This window comes from Petaurus breviceps, unplaced genomic scaffold (genome assembly GCF_028583685.1).
Source record: "Petaurus breviceps papuanus isolate PSGF00001 unplaced genomic scaffold, PetGlider_PUasm1.0 175, whole genome shotgun sequence".
Taxonomy (NCBI): Eukaryota; Metazoa; Chordata; class Mammalia; order Diprotodontia; family Petauridae; genus Petaurus; species Petaurus breviceps.
This window is the reverse complement of record NW_027185764.1, coordinates 52,287,323-52,309,981: the sequence shown is the minus strand read 5'-3', so window position 1 is coordinate 52,309,981 and position 22,659 is coordinate 52,287,323. Positions and strand designations below refer to the sequence as shown.

Genomic DNA, 22,659 nt, shown 5'->3' with positions numbered 1-22,659 from the left:
TTGGGGTTTCCTGGCAAAGATACTGGAGTGGTTAGCCATTTCTTCCCCAACTCATTTTGTAGATGAGGAAACTGAGGCAAACAGGGTGAAGTGACTTGGCTAGTGCTAGTTAAATGTCTGAGGCCAGATCTGAACTGGGGAAGATGAATCTTCCTGATTCTAGACCCAGATCTTTATTCACTGCACATAAAAAGTAGAAAAGTAGTCAAATCTTCCTGCTTCTAAAGTGTTCCCTTCTCCTATGAACTTCCCCATCCCCACTCTGTTGTAGTTTGCCTTCCCTTTTTAAAAAAAAATGAGTTCAGACCTGTGATTTCATCAGCTTACTCTGCCCATTGAAACAGAATGGTAATTCATCTGCAACTAAGAGGTTTGTCTGAGGGGTTAAATAACTTGTTCAGAGTAACCCATCCAGTGTGTGTAAGGCTCTAAATTTGAACCCAGGCCTTTTTAACCCTGAGACTGGCCTACCATCTACTATACCACAAAGCTTCTCATTGTGCTCAATATCTATGTCTTGGGGTCATGTAATTTTAAGTTGTAACATGCCATTCACTTCCCTATTGCTACAGATTGGAATAATACTCTTTCATTTACTCACTGACATTAAGATTTTGAAAATTCAAGCATATAAAGTTTCTACCTGCAGATTTGTTTTCTTAAATAGCTTGGCAGAACATTTTAATGTGTTCCATTCATAAGATTAATATATTAAATATTCTAGTAACAGAGTTCTCTTATTATGTGGTGCTTTGCAGAGAGTGACTTGTCAGAATGTAAATTACTGAATGTATATTTCATGCAAGGGGTACCCAAAGATGAAGTAAGTACCTCTGGTGTGATTTTCAGGTACATTTAGAAAATGTGGCTTGTACCTGGTTACAGTTGTGTTTATTTAAAAGGAATACTCCCAAATCTTACCCAGTCGTCTGAACTTTTAACTTGTCTTTTCTCCATCGGCTTTTGACCTGGAAGATTTCTCTTTTGTCTGAAAGGAAAAGCAAATTGATCAAGGGGAATTCTCCCTTTTCTGTATTAAAAATGACAAACTGAATCAAAGAAAGCTTTTAGAAGAATAGGTCTCTTGGTAGTTCAAACTTGGGGGAAATGGTGTAAAAGTACCATGTAGTGTGTAACCCCCAGGTTAATATCTATTGATCTAATTTTATAAATTTTATAAAGATTTATAAACTACTGTGTGTGCATGCATCCCCTATCAACTCCCTCATCAGACAGGATCATGCCTTTAATTTTTTAAGGGAAAGGTGTGATCACACTTTTTTGGTCACAACATATGACTTGAAATATAATAAGAAACTAGATGTGAAGAGATAATTCTAAAGTAATTTACTCCTCCCATAAGAAAACCCTTTAGGTTATTTGAAGATATGTCCATAAAAATATCATGACCTTTGTCAAAGGTCTCATGGAATAAAAACAAACTATCTTTAGTATTCTCTTAATCTTTCATTCTAGTAACCCCTATCAAAGACAAGACTCCAAAAGTTATTTTCAGGGATGCCATCATGAGATCCCAACATAATTAGGATCTATTGGGCACTTCAGTTATTTCCTGCTTAGACCTAAGTCCACTATCATGCAAAATATTGAAAAAAGGCTTCAATAAAAAAGACATAATTCTCAAAAGGCAGTTGCCTTTTAAGATAAGGAATAAAGAAGGGATCAATTATATTTCTAAAGTGCTGAGTCACTTTTCTTTGGAAATTAACTTAAAAAATAAATTTCTTGACAAGAGGGAAATTTATCTGCCACTAAGAAACAAATCATTACTCTTTCAAGTGGCAAAAGAGGCTAAGCAGCTACTTCTAAGGGCCTTAATTGTTAGACCAGTCCACGTACTTATTAATTACCTTGGATTTCCCACCGTTCTTAGCAGGTTTGGTGCTGGAAACATCCTTTTCATCTTTTTTCTAGGAAAGAAAAAAGTAAATATCATTTAGTCATTATTATTCTCAGTCTAAGAAGTAATCATTGGCCTTAACCAAATTAATTCAGATCATTCTATTCTGCAATAGGATAAATCCCATTGTCATTATACATAGGGGACTAATTGAGTATGTTTGGTTATCATTCTTTTAAACTGTGTCCGATTCTTTTATAAAGGAGGTTCAATTTAGGCAGAAAGTTTTGGGAAATGTGGACCACAATGTTCAAAATCATGATTCATCTAGAACTAATGCTCATCAAAACAGGGATAATCTTCTATCTGGATGGGTTTTTATGTGCTAATATGAAAAAAGAAAGTATGGAGATTATGATATTAAGAAAAAAATCAATTATAACCACAAAAACAACCAGACAACTAGTGTCAATTCTATGTATCACATGGGAAAAATAGTATTATGAGGAGTTTCCTGGGGTGAGATGAACAGAATGCAGCAGTAGCTGAACAATGAAATCTCCCCTATTTAGGAGGGATTAAAGGTTTTGTGATTGACAGCTGTGTTTAGTAACAACAGTCAGGTGGGGAGGGGTAGCGAGGAAGGTGATACATTGAAATCTAGTGTGTTCATTCTGAAAACAAGAAAGAAGGGCGCGTATTTGCCCTTCCTCTTCCACATGAAATGCCAGGTAGCAATGTGAGGAGGATCCTGTGTTTTAGTCAGAGTTCCGCCACGGGACTTTTATTTGTAGCCCAACACGCAGTCAATAAACATTTATTAAGCACCAACTGTGTCCTAGGTATTGTACTATCAATGAAAGTAGCAGCTATGTGGTGCAACAAGATCAAGTGCTGGGCCTGGAGTCAGGGAGACTCATTTTCCTGAGTTCAAATCCAGCCTCAGCCATTTACTAACTGTGTGACCCCGGGCAAGTCACTTAACCCTGTTTGCCTTAGTTTCCTCATCTATAAAATGAGCTAGAGAAAGAAATGGCAAATCACTCAAGTATCTTTGCCAAGAAAACCCCAAATGGGGTCACAAAGAATTGGGTATGACTGAAACAATTGAACAAAACAAAATAAAAACTGCCACTGACTCTGTGACCTTGGGTGAGTCACTTTAAAATGTTATGGATACCAATGCAACCTTTGTGCTGTCTTTTATTCCTCACCCTCACCACATGAGCCCATGACACAGATGATTTGAAAGTTGGGAAGAAAATCATTACTCACCTTTGTCAATTTCTGTGGACCTTCTGGAGATGGAGTCTGGGAACAGTTGTCAAAACCTCCTGAGAGTACATCAATGGGGTCCTTACCATCTGCAGAATTCTGAATTGGAAAGTATCAGTAAAGAAATATAAAGTGTAAGGGCCATTTTCTAACCCCAACAAGAAAAAGGGAAATCTTTATAGCAAATCTGCTGTTATTCACCATGTTTTTTAGGTATTTTTCTTAGTGAGAATGCTGAACTAGACATGAACACATAACTATCTCCATCATATTCTTTCTTCTACATTTTATTTGACATGAAAGTATAACATCTAGATGTAAGATGAAATGCACTATCCCAAAATCCCAGTCAGACTTAAATTCAATAGAGAAAGAAAGTACTATAGTTTTTACCTTGGGTTCCTTGGGGGGTGGCTTTGCTGCATTACCCTTAAAAACAAAACACATTGCCCATCAAACACATTTTCACACATGTTCAAGTTAGAAAAGAGTCAACAATCGAAGTATAAAAAAAACAAAATGAGAAAACAGTCAACTGTTGTAGAATGTAAAAAAAAAACAACCCAAATCCTGAACTAACATTCCAGAAATATTACCCCAGTAACACGGAATCTAGATAGAAAACAATTCATTTCTTTACCTCCCACTTTGCCATCTTGGTTAAAATATGGAAATATTAAAGTAATTATCACCTTGATATGCCTAAAGGAAATGTAAAAATTTCCTAGGACTATAAAATGAAATGATTTTTCTTATTTTGGCTTCTCTGGCAAATTTGTGTGTGTTTTTTTGATTTTGCATGACATATTTCATAAGTCAGCTAAACAACAAAAAGCAAAATCAGAAAGTTTAAAATCACATATTCACACAGACTGTGAGTTACTGTGGTAAGTAACAGGTAAATTAAAAACTATAAATAAGGTCCTGGTTAAGAAAGGTAAATGTATTAAACCACATTTGCCAAGACTACCAGCAATGACCACACAGGGGCGGCAAAGAGCACGTTTTCCCATTAGTGCCTTGAGAAACACTATTGCAAAGCTTAACAGGGCCCTCTTGCTCTGTTTGCCTCATTGGGCCTCAAATGCATAGCAGATGGGTGTCATTTTATATTTACTCATCTCAGTAATCTACCTGGAAGAGGACAGAGTGATTTTTTTAAAATAAAGTCTCAAGTCTGACCAAAAGCAGTCCTTTATGTCTGGATCAAAAGACCAACATTTTTGCCTTCTCGATATGCGTGCATCTAGGTAAGAACTGAACAGGTCTTCTGACTTTGAATCCTATTTTGCCTAACATTCTTTTCTTTAACTTTGGATAATGGATCAGAATGCCTCTGATGCCTCCCCCACACACTCCTCCCCTTCCCCTTTAGCCCTTTGACCTCAGGTTTTCTCCCTCTCAATTCATTCCCTCTCTGTCCCCCTTTTCTCAGGCTAGAATTTCGATTTCATTGAAATAGTGAGTTCTTAAGGAGGAAACTCCCCCTACCAATGCAGATTTGAAGCTTCCACTTAATAGTGGAGTAGTGATCTCACTACCATTGACAGGTTAAGGGACTGGACCTGGATCAAACAGCCAGGACATGTCAAAAGCAGGACTTGAACCCAGATTTTCTTGATCAAGAGATTAGTTCTCTGCCTCCTCTTAAAATGTGTCTCATTGCCACGTTACAACTTGACTAAGGCTGACTGATATGTAGTAGTTCAGCAGACTCTTTTTCAAGGGCACAGAAAGTCACACCTTAAATTTGAATTTATGTTTTTAAAAAGCACCTCCCTTATATTTCACCTGCAGTTTGGATAAAAATATAAAAATTACACACTTCTTATATTCTGTGGACCTGGAGGCACCCTTTACCTGGTCATCATTATCAAGAAGATGCCTGTATTCAGGAGGTATGGTGTCATCTCTTTCTCCCAGCTTATCTCTATGTTCAGCTTTAGCTTTTTCCTAGAAATATTGAGCAAAAAAAAAGTCATGATCAATATTTGTTCCTTTTCTTTTCATGGAATACAACCTGAATTTCCTAGCATTTATTGTATTTTGGCAAGATGGGGACAAATGGCCTGTTTTTAATTGTTTTAAGCAACTGAAGACAGTATCTTCAATCTAACATGGATAAAAATGTTAATTATTATCTATGGATTTTCTATTTGCGTTTGAAAATGTTTATCTACTAATGTAAGGCACTGAAATTTAAGCCAGGAGTATCCTGTGTACTCAATTCACTTACAATTTCATAAAGGGAACAAGAAATGGACACATTAATTTTGAGAGAAATAAGTGATAAAAATACAACCTTCTGCAATTGTGATCAGAAGGGAAGCCCAGGGTTATGAAAGATCACTTTCCAAACCAAAACTTGGGCTTTTTTAGCTCATCTGAATAATTCTGACATCTGTCCCCTTCAGTAAGACCCAAGAGCTAACATTCTTGATAGATCACAAAAGAATGATGTGACGTCTTGGCTCGGCTCAGAGCATATAAAGTGAAGCCTTTACGGTTGATTCACCCTATCCAGTTATGACAGTTGTTATCTACTGGCCCCCAGACCACTCTCCCCTTCCTCAAGGAGGCTCACAATCTTGGTCTTTGCCCAAACCCCGGATCTTATACATGGGGAACTTCAATACTATGGTTTCCTACCCAATTCCTAAACTTCTTCAACTCCCATAACTTATACCATCACTCCACCTTAGCCCCACAAAAGGAATTACGCAACATAGTTCCTGATAATCAAGAACTCTGAAATTCTCCTCTCTGGTCATACCCTGCTATCTTTACCTTTCTCTCTGTGCCTCACCCCTCCCACACCCATTTCTTATCCTCAGCATGCCCTCTGGTTACTCTACCCTTCCTTATTCTTCTCTAGGTCCTCATGCCCACTTTGGCCTTATTTTCTTTCCTTCCCAGTTTTAGTCTGATAATAAAGTAGGTCAGCTATATACTGTACCCAACTTTTGTCTCCTTGATCTACAGCTACTCATGCCTTGCTATGCCCCAACCTAGACCTCCCCCACAATGAGCTTTATTCACATGTTATTGAAGCAGTGCTAACTGGATCTCCATCAAATTACATATTATCTTAACTGGGTTCTCCCTGCTGCACAGTACTCAGTTATCAAAGTGATATTCCTAAAAAAACAGGTCTATGTCACCCCCCACTCCGGAAACTCCAGTGGCTCCCTATCACTTCTGGGATCAAATATAAAACCTTCTCTTTAGTGTTCAAAAACCTTCATAACCCGCCACCTCCCACCTTTCCAGTCTCCTCCCACGTACCCTGAAATCCTGTGATATTACCCTCTTTGTTGTTGTTTCCTGAACAAGATATTCCATCTCCCAGCTCTGGGAACTTTCTTTGGCTATCCACTGTGCTCTCCTCATTTCCACATTATAGCTTCCTTTAAATCCCAGCTGAAAACCCACCTTCCACAGGAAGCCTTTGCAGATCCCCCTTGATTCGTTTGTGTCTTCTCTCTTGATTATTTCCACCTTAGCCTATATATAGCTTGTTGCTTCATAATTGTTTGCATTTGTTTTCCTAATTAGGCTGTGAGCTCATTGAGGCAGAGATTTTTGCCTTTCTGTGTATTCTTAGCACGATGCCTGGCCACAGTAGACACTTAACTGTTTATTAATTGATCATTCTTCCTTATCTTTCTACTGCACTCCTCATAAAGACCGTTCCAGACGTCTCCTTCATTCTTTCAACCTCTTACATCCTCCTCCTTCCCTCAGCAAAAGACTTCTTTACAGTCTTGGAAAAAAGGTGGGTCTTCTCCTTGTTACTGACAACCCTCTATCTGTGCCCCTAGTTCCTGAGCAGAGTGTGTGTTCTCATTCTTATTATGTCCCTCTGCTCCTTCCCTCCCTCCTTTTCAACCTCTTCCTGTCTCCTGGTGTGTCCTTAATACTACTTGTAGCTGCTGTGGAGATGTAAGAGCAATAACACCAGCACACAGAAGGGCTGCTAGCACAGGTTCTTTGAACTCCTCTAAAGGAAAGACAACTTCAATGGCGTTAATGATCTTACTTTAATTAAACAATATTCCAGTGTTCTCACAAGGGTTGGTATCAGAGGTCTCCTCTCCAAACCTTGATGAGCGATTCACATTCACAGCTGGGGGGCTCCCTTAATAATGGCTAAATGTCCTTCCGTGAGCAAGCCCTGAGGCAATATCTCACCTCAGACTAGATATGTATATACCCCCCCCACTAAGAAGCTCAGAGCCAGAAGGCACCAAAGCCCATGTGACTCCATACAGCTGTGAACGACCAGGCTTCAGAGGAGATTGATCTTCAGAAGTTTACAATTTAGCATGAGCCTGGGAAACTGAACTCCAACAACAAGAACAAAAACAACTGGCCCCTTAATTTTTGCCTTCAACAATGCTCAGGTCTCTGTCATCCTTAAAACCAACCTTCACGTTGTCCCATTGGCCCATACCTCTCCTCTTCCCAGTCAGACTCCTAGAAAAAGCAGTCTATGCCCATTGCCTACATTTCCTCTCCTTCATTTAGCATAATAGAATTACAGTGTTAGAGCTGGAAAGGACCCCGGCAGTCATCTCATCCAACCCATACATGGTCACTCAACCTCTGCTTGAAGATTTCCTAGATGGCCCCTAGAGGAAAGTCATTTTCACTTTAGGATACTTCTAAGAGAGGGCTTTTCCTGACATCCAGCCTTAATTTGCCTCTTGCCAACTTCCAGCCTTTGCTTCTGTTTCTGTGCTCTGGGCCAAGCAGAAGGTGTCCAATCCCTTCTCCATCTGACAGTCCTTTAAATACTTGAAGGCAGCTATTGTCTCTCTATCCACCCCCGGGGTAGGCTTTTCCCCAGGCTAAACATGTCCAGTACCAATTCTCATATGTCACTAACTCAAGGCCCTTCACTGTCCCAGACTTCTTCCAGTTTATCAATAGCTTTTTTAGACCCTGGCTCCCAGAACTGAATCTCCAGATAAGTTTGGACAAGGATAGATTCCTATTCCTGGAAGCTGAGCTCCTCCCAAAGCATTTCCAGTCCACTAAAACCCTCTGATCCTTTTCAAAACAACTGCTGTCTATCTAGATGCCCTCCATCTTATATTTGTGTAGCTGATTTTTGCAAGCAACTGCAAGCCTTTACATAAATTTATCCCTACTGAATTTCATCTGATAAGATTCAGTTCAATGTTCTAGCCTGTCAATACATTTTTTTGATTCTGACTCCATCATCTAATGTGTTTGGAGGTAAGGAAATAAGCATTTATGAAGTGCCTTCTGTGTACCAGGTACTGTACTAAGCACTTTATAAATGGTATCTCATTTAATGTTAGCTATCTTTTCCAGTTTTGGGTCACCTGAAAATCTGATGAATCTACCACTGATACCTATATTTAAACCAGAGGTTCCTATACTTACTTGGTCTACCATCCTCCTTAAAAAAGTTATTCAGCAGTCCTCCCTGCCCCCTGGAAATCTTTCTTCAACCCTTTAACATTTTTTATTTGCATCATTTAAAAAAATATATATATACATATATATTGTTTTTAAATGACACATCTTAAATTTAATCATTTATTATAAATTCATGGTTTTTTTTCCTGCATTGAAATTTTGATGAGGTAATGTTATGTCATGTAACGATATAGGACTATATTATAAACAAGTCATTACACACACATATTCCTGCCAATGCATTCTGGACTTCCTGACAAGGCGCAACATGTGCACTTAACACTTGCTTGTTAAGACCTGTTGGTGGACTTGACCACTGATGGGTTATAACTTGCATTTTGTGTGTTTATTTGGAAAATAATATAATCACTACAACTTTAACTCTGTTACACAACAGATGAAACACCCCTCAACTGCACTCAAGGCTACCACTGCCTCTCTGGATTGGTCCAGCACCCCACCCCGCTCCAGGGGGTGGCATTGCCCACTTTGGGAAACTATGAAACCATTGATAAACACATTAAGCAGCACAGGAAAAACCCAATTCAGGCATCTGGGAAGGTCCTGCCACCAAACAATCCTCCTTGAGTTTGGTCATCAGCCTGTTCTGAATCCATATGATTGTATTGCTGTCTAATCCATGCCTCTCCATTTTCTTTACAAGAATAGTAGGAGATCCTTTCTCAAAAACCTTGCTAACATCCAGGCAATCTGTGTCCTCATTCCAATAATATGTTATATTATTGGAATAATATATTATATTATAAATAAGCATTCCCCTTATCAGTGTATTAGTCCTATCAGAATGGGAAATTACTTGTTCTTGATGAAGTCAGGTCACCTCTCTGTAATAATCACTGCTTGCTTTTGTAGATGCTCACTAACCATCTATCTCTTTAATAGTATGTTCTAGAATTTTTCCAACAGCTCAAAAAACTTAATTTACTAAAAAAAAAAAACTACAGTATAATATGACAGGCATCATTGACAGGTAAAATGAATAAAAACCAATATGGATAGAGCATAATTGGGGAATGTGTTAATTTGTCCCACTATAATTAGAAGGCATTTTTTAAATGATTGGAATCTGACAGCGTTTGGAAATTGATCCATATTTACAGGTTAGAAGATAAAATTAAACTGCTTTTTTTTCTTATATGGAAAAGAATCTCTAGACTTTACAAGTAACTTTGCACTCAGCATATTCCAAAAATTCCTTGTCTTTTTTTTTGTTGAGGGGCTAGCTGTTATATCAAATCACAAGTGTCCTTTTTATGTTATTCTCTTACCTTTACTTTGTCTTCCATTGGCTTGTTCTCAGGGGGGTCTGGGGTTCTTTCTCCAAGCGATTCAGAGAGTTGATCAAATGCATCATCAAGCTCCTTATCTTTCTGCTAAAGAGTAAAAACAAAAATAAAGACAAAGACTCCACATTAACTACAACTATTCCATAGATAGGCAACCCAACACAGAAGTGTTAGACTTTTTTCCATAAGCACACCTGCTTATCTCCAGAGCAAACAGCTAAGTGGTTCAGTGGACAGAGTGCTGGGCCTGGAATCAGGAAGACTTGAATTCAAATCTAGCTTTAGACACTTACTAGCTGTGTTAACCCTGAGCAAATCATTTAATCTGTTTGCCTGAGTTTCCTCTATTGTAAAATGGGCCTAACAGTACCTACCTCCTGGGGTTGTTGTGAGGATCAAATGAGATATTATTTGTAAAGTGTTTAGCATAGTGCCTCGTATACTGTAGGCACTTTATAAGTGCTCAATCGCTTCCTCCTTCCCCTTCCCCTACCCCAGCCAAACACTTGGCCATAGTGGGACACAGTAACAGGGGGGCAAAGGAAGATGTAAAACAGCATGTGCTGACAATGGGCAGCAGCACCCTTATGACCTCCCTTGGGGGCACATCATGGGTTCCTGTCAACAACATCCTCCTTTCCAAAATGCTCCTGAGCCATATTGGGAGAGTGTGACATTACAATCCACTAAATAAAAGCATAGTTGGGTTAACTGTGCTCATTTTATTGCATAATTTAAAAAGTCAATTATAAAGATGGATATGAAAATTTTTCAGTACTTTAGTACTTTTTCATCAAAATTCAATCTGACAAACATTTACTACATGTTCACAAGGCACTGTGCTAAGATCTGGGGAGATGGACAAAATGAACATTTTCTACCCTCAGGGAGCGTGCAGTCTACTAGGAGATACAACATGTAAATAATGTGTAAATACAATATTATTTTAAAAGGCAGAGGGCACTAGGGGAAGGGGAGGAGGAAAGGGTTGAGGGATTAAGAAGAATCCTAAATAGGAAATGGAACCAGAATTGAGCCTCACATTAAGTAATAAAGATTCTAAGAGGCAGAGATTAAGAGGGAGAACAGTGTAGACATGGAGAGACCCCCTATGCAATGGCATTGAGACTTAAGAGTGAATCCCAATTTGGGGAATTTGGCTAGGTTAGCTGAATATATAGTACATGAAGGGGAGTAAAATGAAACAAGGTTAGAAAGGTAGGTGGGGCACTGTTGGCGGAGTTGTGAACTGAACCAATCATTCTGGAGATCGATTTGGAACTATGCCCAAAAGACTATAAATCTGTGTGTACCTCTTGAACCAGCAATAGGGACTAGGTCTGTATCACAAAGAGATCAAAGGAAAAGGACCTATTTGTATGAAGATATTTATAGCAGCTCTTTTCATGGTGGCTAATAATTGGACATTGAGGGGATACCTATCAATCGGGGAAGGGTTGAACAAGTTGTGGTATGTGATTATAATGGAATACTATTGTTCCATAAGAAATGATGAGCAGGATACTTTCAGAAAAAGCTGGAAAGATTTACATGAACTGATGCAAAGTGGAGTGAGCAGAACCTGGAGAACATTGTGCATAGTAACAGCAACACTGTATGATGATCAACTGTGAATGGCTTAACTATTCCCAGCAATACAATGAAATAAGACAATTCTAAAGGACTCATAAAAAATGCTATCCATCTCCAGAGAAAGAAATGATAGAGTCTAAATGTAGATTGAAGCATACTATTTTTCACTTTCTCTATTTTTTCATGTTGTTGTGTATTTTTTGGTCTGTTTTCTTTCACAACATGACTAATATGGAAATAGGGGTAAAGGGATGTTCAAGGAGAACTAGCTTGTCTGCTGTGAGGGTTAGCTGAGCCTTTTCCAGGGCTGCTCAACCACCTTTGGTGTCCATCTTCAAGAAGATGTAGCATGTGCATGGGCTAAACCAGGCTGAGGGCAACCAGCAGGCCTCCAATCTTGTCGGTGAATGGGAAGACTTCTCCTGGTGGAATGAGTGAATGACACCAACTTGTTCCAATGGCCATGAAGGCAGCTGAAGCAGGTGCTGTGGAGTGCTTAGAGCTTGGTCAAGCATTGAAGATGCCAAGGGCATCCACTGCATCTTGGTCATCCTGACTTTTGTCCTGCCGCTGGACTTTGATGACTCAGAAAGAGAGAGTGAGGACTCATGACTTTGTGCAACTCTGCTTCACTTAAATTCAATCCACATTCATGTCAAGATAATACCCTGTGATGTCACTGATCCCCTCCAAAAATGAAGGATGAGCAAAAATATGGAAATTTCTTCTACATGATTGCATAAGTATAACCCAAATCAAATTGCTTGCATTCTTAGGGAAGTGGGAGAAGAGGAAGGGAGGGAGAGAATTTGGAAATCAAAAAAAAAAAAAGAATGTTAAAAATTGTTTTTACATGTAATTGGGGAAAAAAATAAAATATAAAAAAATAGGTGGGAGCCAAGTTACATAGGGCTTTAAATGCCAAGTTGTATTTTATCCTAGAGGTAATAGGGAGTCACTGAAATTTTTTGAGGAGGGACTATGCTTTGAGAGGACTTTGAAAACCATGTGGATGATTTAGCAGAAAAGAGAAAGATCAAGTATAGACTACTGTAATAGTCTCAGTAAGGATGATGAAGGCCTGAACAAGGTGGCAGTTGCACTAATTGAGAGGAGACAGATGAGATTGTTGTGGAGGCCTAATTGGCAAGACTTGACAACTGACTTGAACTGAGAAATGAGGGAGAAAGAAGAGTCAAAGAAGACTTCTAGGATGCAGCCACTGTTGTGATTCTAGGAAGATGACAATACATAGAGCAGAAATATAAAAGTCTGGATGAAGGGCAGGTTTAGAGACTGACATCTGTTTTGGACTTGTTGAATCTGCGAAGCCTGTGGGATATCTAAGGTAGGGGTGTCAAGGAAGTGGTTGATGCAGAGCTGGAATTCAGAAGGAAAAGGAAGCCTGGATATGTAGATTTGGGAGTCATTGTCATGAGAGGAGCATAAGCAGAGCTGACATTGGTATTGTATTTGCAATTTCTGAGCACACCCTGATGCCTGATTTTAAAAGGCACACTTTCATCTGTATAATATGTATGTTGTCCCTGATTGGACAATGAAGTCCCTTGAAGACAGGGACTGTCTTCTGCCTTCTTTTTTTGTACTGTTAATCCTCAACTTTTGTGAGGGTAACGTTCCCAGTAAACGGTGTGAAAAGTAGAAACTGCAAATGTTATGTGTAACCCATGGGAAATGTAAGGTTAGGTTCCAGTGACCACCCCAAAATGTAGAGATTCCTAGAGACTGCTAAAAACACACTTTTCTGCATACAGTTCTTTGTGACAAAACTTTTAAAATGAGAGAGTTTGATTCAAGGGCCTCTAAGTGCCCTTCCAGCTCTAAATCTACAATCTTACAGATTAAGAATCCTCAAATCCAGAACTATCACCCATGCTCTGATGCAACATCAGAAAGAAAGGAAATACAGGTGACTATACTTTTTCACAATTCCAAGAAAAGCAACAACCACCACCACCGCCAGAATAAATGGGTAAAATGAATTATTTAAGAAATGAAAGCAGACAGAAGTTCAAAAATTCTCTATGTACTACCCAGGACAGGATATGTAGGACATTACTTATGGGATTCTATCACCACAAGTGCCCTTTGCCACCTTAATAAGTAACCAGCCTTAGTAATCCAGAATAGGTAGACAGTTTTTTTTACAACATTAACTGGTAGGCTTCTTATTACCCTCCTTGGGAAAGATTTTTGTTGAGAAAACAAATCAAAACAGCTAGTACTTACTGAGGCATCAGGTGGACTTGCAGAGCCTGTTGTAGGTGCTGGTGTGGGGTCAGCCATCACAGTGGCTTCAGTAGAACGTTTCTTGTCTTTGGATTTCTAAAGAACCAAATATAGTCAAAAGGTTACTGCCAAAGGAACCCTGTTACAGGAAATTAAAAAGCTGATGGAGAAAGTTTTTCTTTTTTGTTTCATCATATTATTTTTAAAAATATTTTATTTTCCTCCCAATTACACGTTAAAGCAATGTTAACATTATTTTTAAAGTTCTGAGTTCCAAATTCCATTCCTCTCTCTCTCTTTCCCTCCCTACTCCCCTCTCTGAGTCAGTAAACAATCCAATATAGGTTATATATGTACAATCCTGTAAAAATCCTGCCCCATATTATTTATTTTGTACAAGAAGACTTGAATAACAACAACAAAAGTGAAAAATAGTATGCTTTAGTCCGAATTCAGACAATATTACTTCTTTCTCTGGAGGCAAATAGCATGTTCCATCGTGAGTCCTTTAGGATTGTCTCGGATCACCATATGGCTGAGAATAGCCAAGTCATTCACAATTCTTCATTGTACAATACCATGTAAAATGCTCTCCTGGTTCTACTCACTTCATTTTGTACCAGTTCATGTAAGTCTTTTCAGGTTTTTCTGAAATCGTCCTGCTCATCACTTCTTATAGCACAAATAATATTCCACCACAACCATATACCACAGCTTGTTTGGCTATTCCCCAATTGCTGGGCATCCCCTTGATTTCCAAGAGCGATAATTTTGTTTCCTCATTGCCTATTATAATTCCTTCTATCTTTTTTCTTATTGTTATAGCTAGTTTTTCTAGTACAATACTGAATAGTAGAGGTGATAATGGGCATCTTGCTTCACCCCTGATTGTATTGGAAAGGCTTCTAGCTTATCCCCATTACAGATAATGCTTGCTAATGGTTTTAGATAAATATTACTTACCATTTTAAGGTAAGCTTCATTTATTCCTATGTTTTCTAGTGCTTTTAATAAGAATGGGTCTTGTATTTTTGTCAAAGGATTTTTCTGCATCTATTGAGATAATCATAAGATTTCTGTTGCTTTTGTTATTGATACGATCAATTATGCTAATGGTTTCCCCAATATTAAATGATCCCTTCATGCCTGGTATAAATCCCACCTAGGCATAGTGTATGATCCTTGTGACATAATGCTGTAATCTCCTTGCTAGTATTTTATTTAAAATCTTTGCATCAATATTCATTAGGGAAATTGGTCTATAATTTTCTTTCTCTGTTTTGCCTCTTCCTGGATTATGTATCTACACCATATTTGTGTCATAAAAGGTATTTGGTAAGACGTCTTCGGTTATTTTTCCAAGTAGTTTACATAGTACTGGAATTAATTGTTCTTCAAATGTTTGGTAGAACTCACTTGTGAATCCATCTGGCTCTGGGGATTTTCTTCTCAGGAAGTTCTTTGATGGCTTGTTTGATATCTTTTTCTAAGATTGGGTTATTTAAGTATTCTATATCTTTTGTTGATTTGGGTAATTTACAGTTTTGTTTTTTTGCTTTTTGGAGGGCAATTGGGGTTGACTTGCCCTAGGTCACATGGCTATTTTTTGTGTTAAGTGTCTGAGGTCAGATCTGAACCCAGGTCCTCCTGACTCCAGGGCTGGTGCTCTATTTACTGTGCCACCTAGCCACCCTGGTAATTTACATTTTTGTAGATATTAATTTACTTCATATAGATTGTCAAATTTATTGACATAATTAAGCAAAATAGCTCCTAATAATTATTTTAATTTCCTCTTCACTGGTGATGAATTCAACCCTTTCATTTCTGATTCTGGCAAGTTTTCTTCTTTCCTTTTAAAAATAAAATTAACCACTGATTTATCTATTTTATTGTGTTCCCTCTCCCATAAAACCAGCTTTTAGTTTTATCTATTAGTTCAATGGTTTTCTTACTTTCAATTTTATTAATCTCTCCTTTGACTTTCAAAATTTCTAATTTGGCATTTAATTGGGGATTTAAAACTTTTTCCCTAGCTTTTTCAGCTGCATATCCAATTCTTTGATCTTCTCTTTTTCTATTTCACTTATGCAAACAGAGATATAAATTTTCAAGTACCACTTTGCTGGCATCCCATAAATTTTGGAATGTTGTCTCGCTATCATTTTTTCTCTCTCTCTCTGCCTTTTTGGAAGGGTCAAAGCAGGGCAATTGGGGTTAAGTGACTTGCCCAAGGTCACACAGATAGTAAGTGTTAAGTGTCTGAGACTGGATTTGAACTCAGGTCCTCCTGACTCCAGGGTCAGTGCTCTACTCACTGCATGTCATTTTCTTTAATGAAATTATTTATTATTTCTATGATTTGTTCTTTGGACCATTTATATTTTAGGATTAGATTATTTAATTTACAATTAATTTTTAATCTACCTTTCCATTGTCCGTTATTGAATGTAATTTTTATCACACTATGATCTGAAAAACATGCATTCACTATTTCTGCTTTTCTGCATTTGTTTGTAAGGTTTTTACACCCTAATACATGACCAAGTTTTGTGTGGGTGCCATGTTAAGAAAAAGGTATATTCCTTTCTATTCCTATTCAATTTTCTCCAGAGATCTATCATATCTAACTTTTCCAGAATTCTATTGATTTCTTTCTTTATTTTTTTTTTTGTTAGATTTATCTAGTTCTGAGAGGGGAAAGTTGAGGTCTCTCACAAGTATAGTTTTAAATTATGTATTTCCTCCTATAACATTCAACTTCTCCTTAAAAATTTAGATGCTCTATTATTTGGTACATAATGTTTAATACTAATATAACTTATTGTCTATGGTACCTTTCAATAAGATATAGTTTCCTTCCTTACCTTTTTAAATTTATTTTTGCCTTTGCTTTGTCTGAGATCATCATTGCTACCCCTGTTTTCTCTGCTTTAGCTGAAGTATAATGGATTCTATTTAAGCCCCTTAACTGTGTGTCTGTCTCTCTGCTTTAGATGTGTTTCTTGTAAACAATATATTGTAGGATTCTGGTTTTTAATCCATTTTGTTATCTTCTTCTGTTTTATGGGTGAGTTCATCCCATTCACATTTATAGTTATGAGCTGTCTATTTTCTCTATGCTATTTTCCCTGTTTGTCCTACTTGCTCTCTCTTACCTTTTCTCTGTGTTTTACAGCTGATCACTGCCTCCCCCAATATGTCCTCCCTTCTATCAGTCTTCCCTACCCCATTCACATACCTTCTCTTATTTCCATCCTTTTTTACTTACTTATAGGGTAAGGCAGATTTCTGTATCCAATTGAGTGTATATGTTATTCCCTTTTTGAGCCAATTCTGATAAGAGTAAGGTTTAAGCTTTGCTCATTCTACCCCCATCTTCTCTTCCATTATAATAGCTTTTATGTCTTTTATATATAAGATATTTTATCCCATTTTATCTACCCCTTCCTTCTTCTCCCAGGGCAATCTGCTTTCTCATCTCTTTATTTTGTTTTTGGGATATCATCCCATGAAAATCACCTTATAGCCAGACATACTGTCCATGTATACTTCCTCTAATTGCCCTTATAATAATAAAGTTCTTAAGAGTTATAAATATTATCTTGGCAATAGGAATATAAACAGTTTAACTTTATTGAGTTTCTTATATTTTGTCTCTTGTTTCTTTTTGCATTTTTATATTTCCTTTGTGTTTCTTGTATTTGAAGATAATCTTTTTTTCTAGGAAATCTTGAAAGTTTTCTGTTTCAATTAATATCATTTTTTTCCCCTGAAGGATTACTGAGTTTTGTTGAGTATGATTCTTATATAATCCTAATTCCTTTGCCTTCTAGAATGTCACATTCCAAACCCTCTGATTTTTCAATGTGGAAGGTACCAAATCCTATGTAACTCTGACTGTACTTCTACAACATTTGAATCGTTTCTTTCTGGCTGCTTTCAGCACTTTCTCCTTGACCTAAGAGCTCTGGAATTTGACTATGATGTTCCTGGGAATTTTCATTTTGGGACCTCTTTTGGGTGTTGATCAGTGAATTTTTTCAATTTCTAGGTTGCTCTCAGGTTGTAGGCTATCAGAGCAGTTTTCCTTGATAATTTCTTGAAAGATGCTGTCCAGGTTTTTTTTAATTGTGGTTTTCAGGTAGTCTAATAATTCTTAAATTATCTCTCCTGAATCTATTGTCCAGATCAGTTGTTTTTTTCCAATAAGAAATTCTTATTTTTTCCATTTTTTCTTTTGATTTTGGTTTACCATTGCTTGATGTCTCTTGGACATCAGCTTCCACTTGTTCAATTCTAATTTTTTGCTTTTTTTTTTGAAGGGCAGTTGGGGTTAAGTGACCTGCCCAAGGTCACATGGCTAGTAAGTGTTAAGTGACTAAGGCCAGATTTAAACTCAGGTCCTCCTGACTCCAGGGCTGGTGCTCTATTCACTGCACCACCTAGCTGCCCCTCAATTCTAATTTTTAAGGAACTATTTCTTTAGTTAGCTTTTGTGTCTCCTTTTTCATTTGACCAATTCTATTTTCTAAGGGTTTTTAAAAAATGAATTTTCCTGTGTCTTTTTCCATGCTATTGACTTTTTCCCATGATTCACCTTTTATTTCTTTTTCCTAATTTTTCTTTTTTCCCCTAATTTTCTTTTCATAGTTCTTTAAGAACTCTTGTAGGAGCTCATTTTGGGCCTGAAACCAAATTATACTTTTCTTTGAGGCTTCACTTGTAGCCATTTTGACACTTCTAAGTTTCTGTCTTTATTCTCCCTGTCACTATAGTAACTTTCTACAGCCAAGTTCTTTTTTTATTTGCTTTTTATTTGGTTATTTTTTTCTGCCTATTTTGTGATTTGATATTTTTATGTGAGAGCTGGGCTCTGTTCTTCAGCTTCTTGCTGTTGGCTTTCACTGGGCCTCAGGGACTTGAATTGTAGGGGAAGCCTCTCAGCTAGCTTGTACTGGGGATAGGGCCTCCTGGTTGGCCTTTCCCGGTGTGGTGTTTGCTGCTGGTCTGCCCCAGGGGCAGGGGCACACTGCTGACTAGTCTCTGGGTGGGACTTCACTACTGCTCAGCAATGGGGGTGGGACCAGCCAGTGGCATGTGCAGGGACCTTCCCAGGTCCCTGGCTTGCCGGAGGCAGGGCCTCTGGTGGAATGCTCTTGGCTCAGAGCTTCCTGCAGGCCCCCTGCTGTGACCTGGCTGCTGCTGCTCTGGGACTCCCTCCCCTCCCCCCACCAGTGAGACAGACCTCTCCTGCTGGGCTGGTGAGCTGCCTCCCTGCTCCTAGATCAGGCCTGAGGTGGTCTTCTAGCTGTTTGGAGGGGAATTTGGGACTCCAGGGGAGTCCTTCCTCAGGAAACCATCTTGGCATCTGAAGTTCTTCAGCAAAGTCACCCTGTTGCGATGGGCTCCATAGCACATCTCACATTGATCCCTTTCTCTCCATCCCTTATCACCTCACAGCTCAGAAACCCACAAAGACAGGCCAAAAATCAGGGTTCACTTTACTACTTTGTTAACTGGGGAAAATGGTCTGAGTGCAGGTTAAATGCAAAAGAATGTCCCGTGGGCAATTCTGGCAGAGCTTCTGTCTGCCTGCTGATTAGCACAGCTCTTAGCAGACAGTGTGTGCTTAATAACTGCTTGTTTATTGGTGGGCAGGATAATGCATAATTCCAATAATACACAGACCTTGCCACACATAAAATCAATCCTATATTCTGCCATTTCTAAATATGAACTGTATATCTCTGTGATGTGGTCCTATTTTTTAAACTGATTAGGACTAGAAGAAGGTAATAGAATAAGAGGACCATGCTATTTACTGAATTCCCTTTTTTTGGAGTTTGTAAGAATCACTCCCTGGTTAGCAATTCCTGAGAGTCAGAAAGACGCATGACAGTGTTAACAGCAGTTATGGGACCATACCCTGTAGTCTTCATGCTCGTCTGACCCCGTTTTAGTGAAGACGTCAGGCCAACTTAGAACAGTCATCGCTCAGTCAACAGTCATTTCTCACCAGATGGTTATGCTGCCTTGGTCACGTTTCCATCTAATGCAATACTTTGCTTATAGACCACATTGCCAAACCCTGCCTGATCTCGCACGGCCTTCAAACTACCCAGCCACACACAATCACAGGAATATTCACCAGGAAATTGATTCTCTGGAAAATGATCTTTGGTAAAATGCAAATGCAAACTTCTTCTGAGGATCAAACATTCTCCATGATAAAGTATTTCTATTTATCTCAACAATTTAGGGCAAGGTTTCTTATATTTTGTGTGTGTTGTGGACCTCTCTGGCAGTCAGTCTGGTGAAATCTTTGAACCCTGTCTCAGAATGTTACAAATATATAAAATATCTAAGGAAATCAATTATAATGAAATATATCAAAATATTTAGAAAACCAAGTTAAGAACTCCTGATTTAGAATAACAAGTCATCAGTGAAACTGGGCCAATACTTTACAGGACATAATTTTTTTTTTAAATGGAAGATTTTAATTCTTTTCATCTTTTCTTGGCAAATCTCTGAGCCCAGGATTATTCCCTCTGACCCAGAATTTCAAGGGGTATAGTTTGAAAGTCAAGTTAAAGGTCTCAGACCTCTCCACTAAAAGTAAAGAAGTAAAAAAGGCGCTGGAAAACTTACATGTGCTACAGATACTGCTGCGTGGGTTACAGGTGCTTTCGAACACGAAAAGCCCTCTGACAAAGCTTCTAGGACATCATCATCACTCATAGGCTGCAGAAATCAGGAAATGAATCCACAAAGGTCACAGGTCATTGTCATGAACTTCCAAGCTAGTCTAATAATGTAAATGTAACTCAAAGTACAAAACAAAAGCTGTACCAACTCTTGTTATCCCCTCCTGTCCCGCCCCAGACAAGTTAATTTACTTACTGAGATTTTTTCACTCTGTTTTTTCTCAAGCAGTTTTCTATCTTCATCCTGTAGTAAAAACATTGAAGAAAGTCATTTTTGCATGACATTTCCTAAGCATTCAAATAATGCCATACTGATTTTAGTGCTCACTAGAAAGTCAGTCAATAAACATTTGTTAAGCTTTGCTATGTGCCAGGCACTGTGATTCAAAAAGGCAAAAGACAGTCCCTACCCTCAAGACGATTACAGTCTAACAGGGGAAACAACAGTTAAACAAATATACTCCAATATACAGAATAAATAGGAGATAATTAACAGAGGGAAGGCACTAGGATTAAGAAGAGTGGGAAAAGGCTTCCTATAGAAGATGGGATTTTAGTTGGGACTTATAGGAAGCCAGGGAAGTCAGTAGGAAGAGATGAGAAGGGAGAGGATTCCAAGTATGGGAAGACAGCCAGAGAAAATGCCAGCAGCTGAGAGATGGAGAGTCTTACTGGAATAGCCAGAAGGCCAGAGTCACCAGATCAAATTGTGCATGTGTGTGTGCATATGCGTGCATGTGTGTGTGTGTGTGTGTATGTGTGTGTGTTTGTGCAGGGAGAGGGGAGGGAATGAGAGGGGAAGGGGAGGGGACTAAACCACCCGTTTTGGAAACCAGTCCTTTAAAAGGAAAGTAATGATCATGGGAGACTGGGGGGCAGGAATAGTACATGGGGAAGGAGTCAGTTTACAAAAATTCTCTCTCCTTTAACATACTCAATTCTTGATCTCACTTTAATTTTTACTGAAAAGGCATTGGAGACTCGTTCAGGGCCTCCTGCATGCCCCAGGTCCAGGATGGCAACTCAAGAAGACAGACCTAGCTTTGGGATTTGATCAGCTAAGAGAATGAAAGGCACAACTGCTAACATCATTTCCTGACTGCCGCAGTATATAAAAAGGCAGAAAGTGGTTCAGTCCTTCCTCAATGCTTAGCTGGACACCTGTGGTGGGCATCTCTGATGTATGAGAGCCAGGCTCAACTCCAACTTCTCTTAGAGTGTTAAAATCAAATTTGAAATGTATTTTGAGGCTAATAAATTGTAGACTATGGAAAAACACACAATTATTTTTAGCAAGTATCACCCTGTATGTAAAAAGGGCAAAATAGGTAAAGCATTTGGGGTTCGTTTGAAAAAGATTTCAGTTAAACGAAATAATAAATTATATACAAGCCAACTCTAACTGGAACTGATTGTAAATTTTCAGTGTAAGCAGCATTTACACATCAGAAACCCACAAAGATAGTCTACAAATCAGACTTTACTCTACTGCTTTGTTAATTGTCTCAAAAGTGATGGGGAAAATGTTAATAATGCAGATTAAATGCAAATGTATGTCTTGTGTGTAGTTTTGATAGAGCTGGTTGTTAAACATTTTCCAGCACACTTTTCCAAACCTTAAAGTGTTATATAAATTCTAATCATCATTATCCACTCAACTGCCTTCCAGGAAGAAATATGACAGGATCCCTGCCCTCAAGTGTTTTGTACACCGAATGGTGATGAGTCAAGTTAACATGCATTTATTAAGCACTTGCTGTTTGCCAGTCAAGACAAAACAATGAAAAGTTAAACAGGAATACAGGAGCTGGATGGAAGTTAAATATAACAATAAAATATATGTCACAAACCAGTAAACATGTCATTAATTGCTAAGCATGTAGTACAGATAATAATTGCTACAGAAATTCCTGGGAATCTGGGAGGGGAGGTCATTTTTAGTTGGGGTGGCCAGGAAAGGCTAATCAACCGTTAAAAATAATCTCAAGTGGTTAAAAAAAATTTTAAGGCAGATAAAGCAAGGCATTTATGGATTGTTTTGTGCTACAATTATTTGTATACATCCCTCTATGAGATGGTCAGATCCATGAGGGCAGGAACAAGCTTCTTAATAAATGTTTGTAGAAGTACAAGGTCATTTAATTTAGCCATTTTTTGGTTTGTTTGTTTTAGCTTTAACTTGTGATAGTGACTCCTGTGGATCGTAGAGACTCCA

General features: G+C 38.3%; 1 protein-coding gene across 5 annotated transcripts in view; it reads right to left on the bottom strand.

The window, feature by feature from the left end:
• CAST (calpastatin) overlaps positions 1-22,659 on the bottom strand; it is a 127,761-nt gene that overhangs the window by 2,374 nt on the left and 102,728 nt on the right. For 4 of the 5 annotated variants that reach the window (XM_069085152.1, XM_069085155.1, XM_069085153.1 and 1 more), the window contains 9 exons: positions 20,641-20,688; positions 20,389-20,481; positions 13,735-13,830; positions 9,874-9,978; positions 4,997-5,089; positions 3,530-3,565; positions 3,137-3,235; positions 1,872-1,931; positions 922-988 (listed from right to left, as the gene is read on the bottom strand). In XM_069085152.1, coding sequence (XP_068941253.1) covers positions 938-988; positions 1,872-1,931; positions 3,137-3,235; positions 3,530-3,565; positions 4,997-5,089; positions 9,874-9,978; positions 13,735-13,830; positions 20,389-20,481; positions 20,641-20,688 — 681 coding nt within the window. In that variant the 3' untranslated portion in view covers positions 922-937. The remainder of the gene's footprint in view (positions 1-921; positions 989-1,871; positions 1,932-3,136; positions 3,236-3,529; positions 3,566-4,996; positions 5,090-9,873; positions 9,979-13,734; positions 13,831-20,388; positions 20,482-20,640; positions 20,689-22,659) is intronic. The other variant, XM_069085150.1, reaches the window with a different exon arrangement.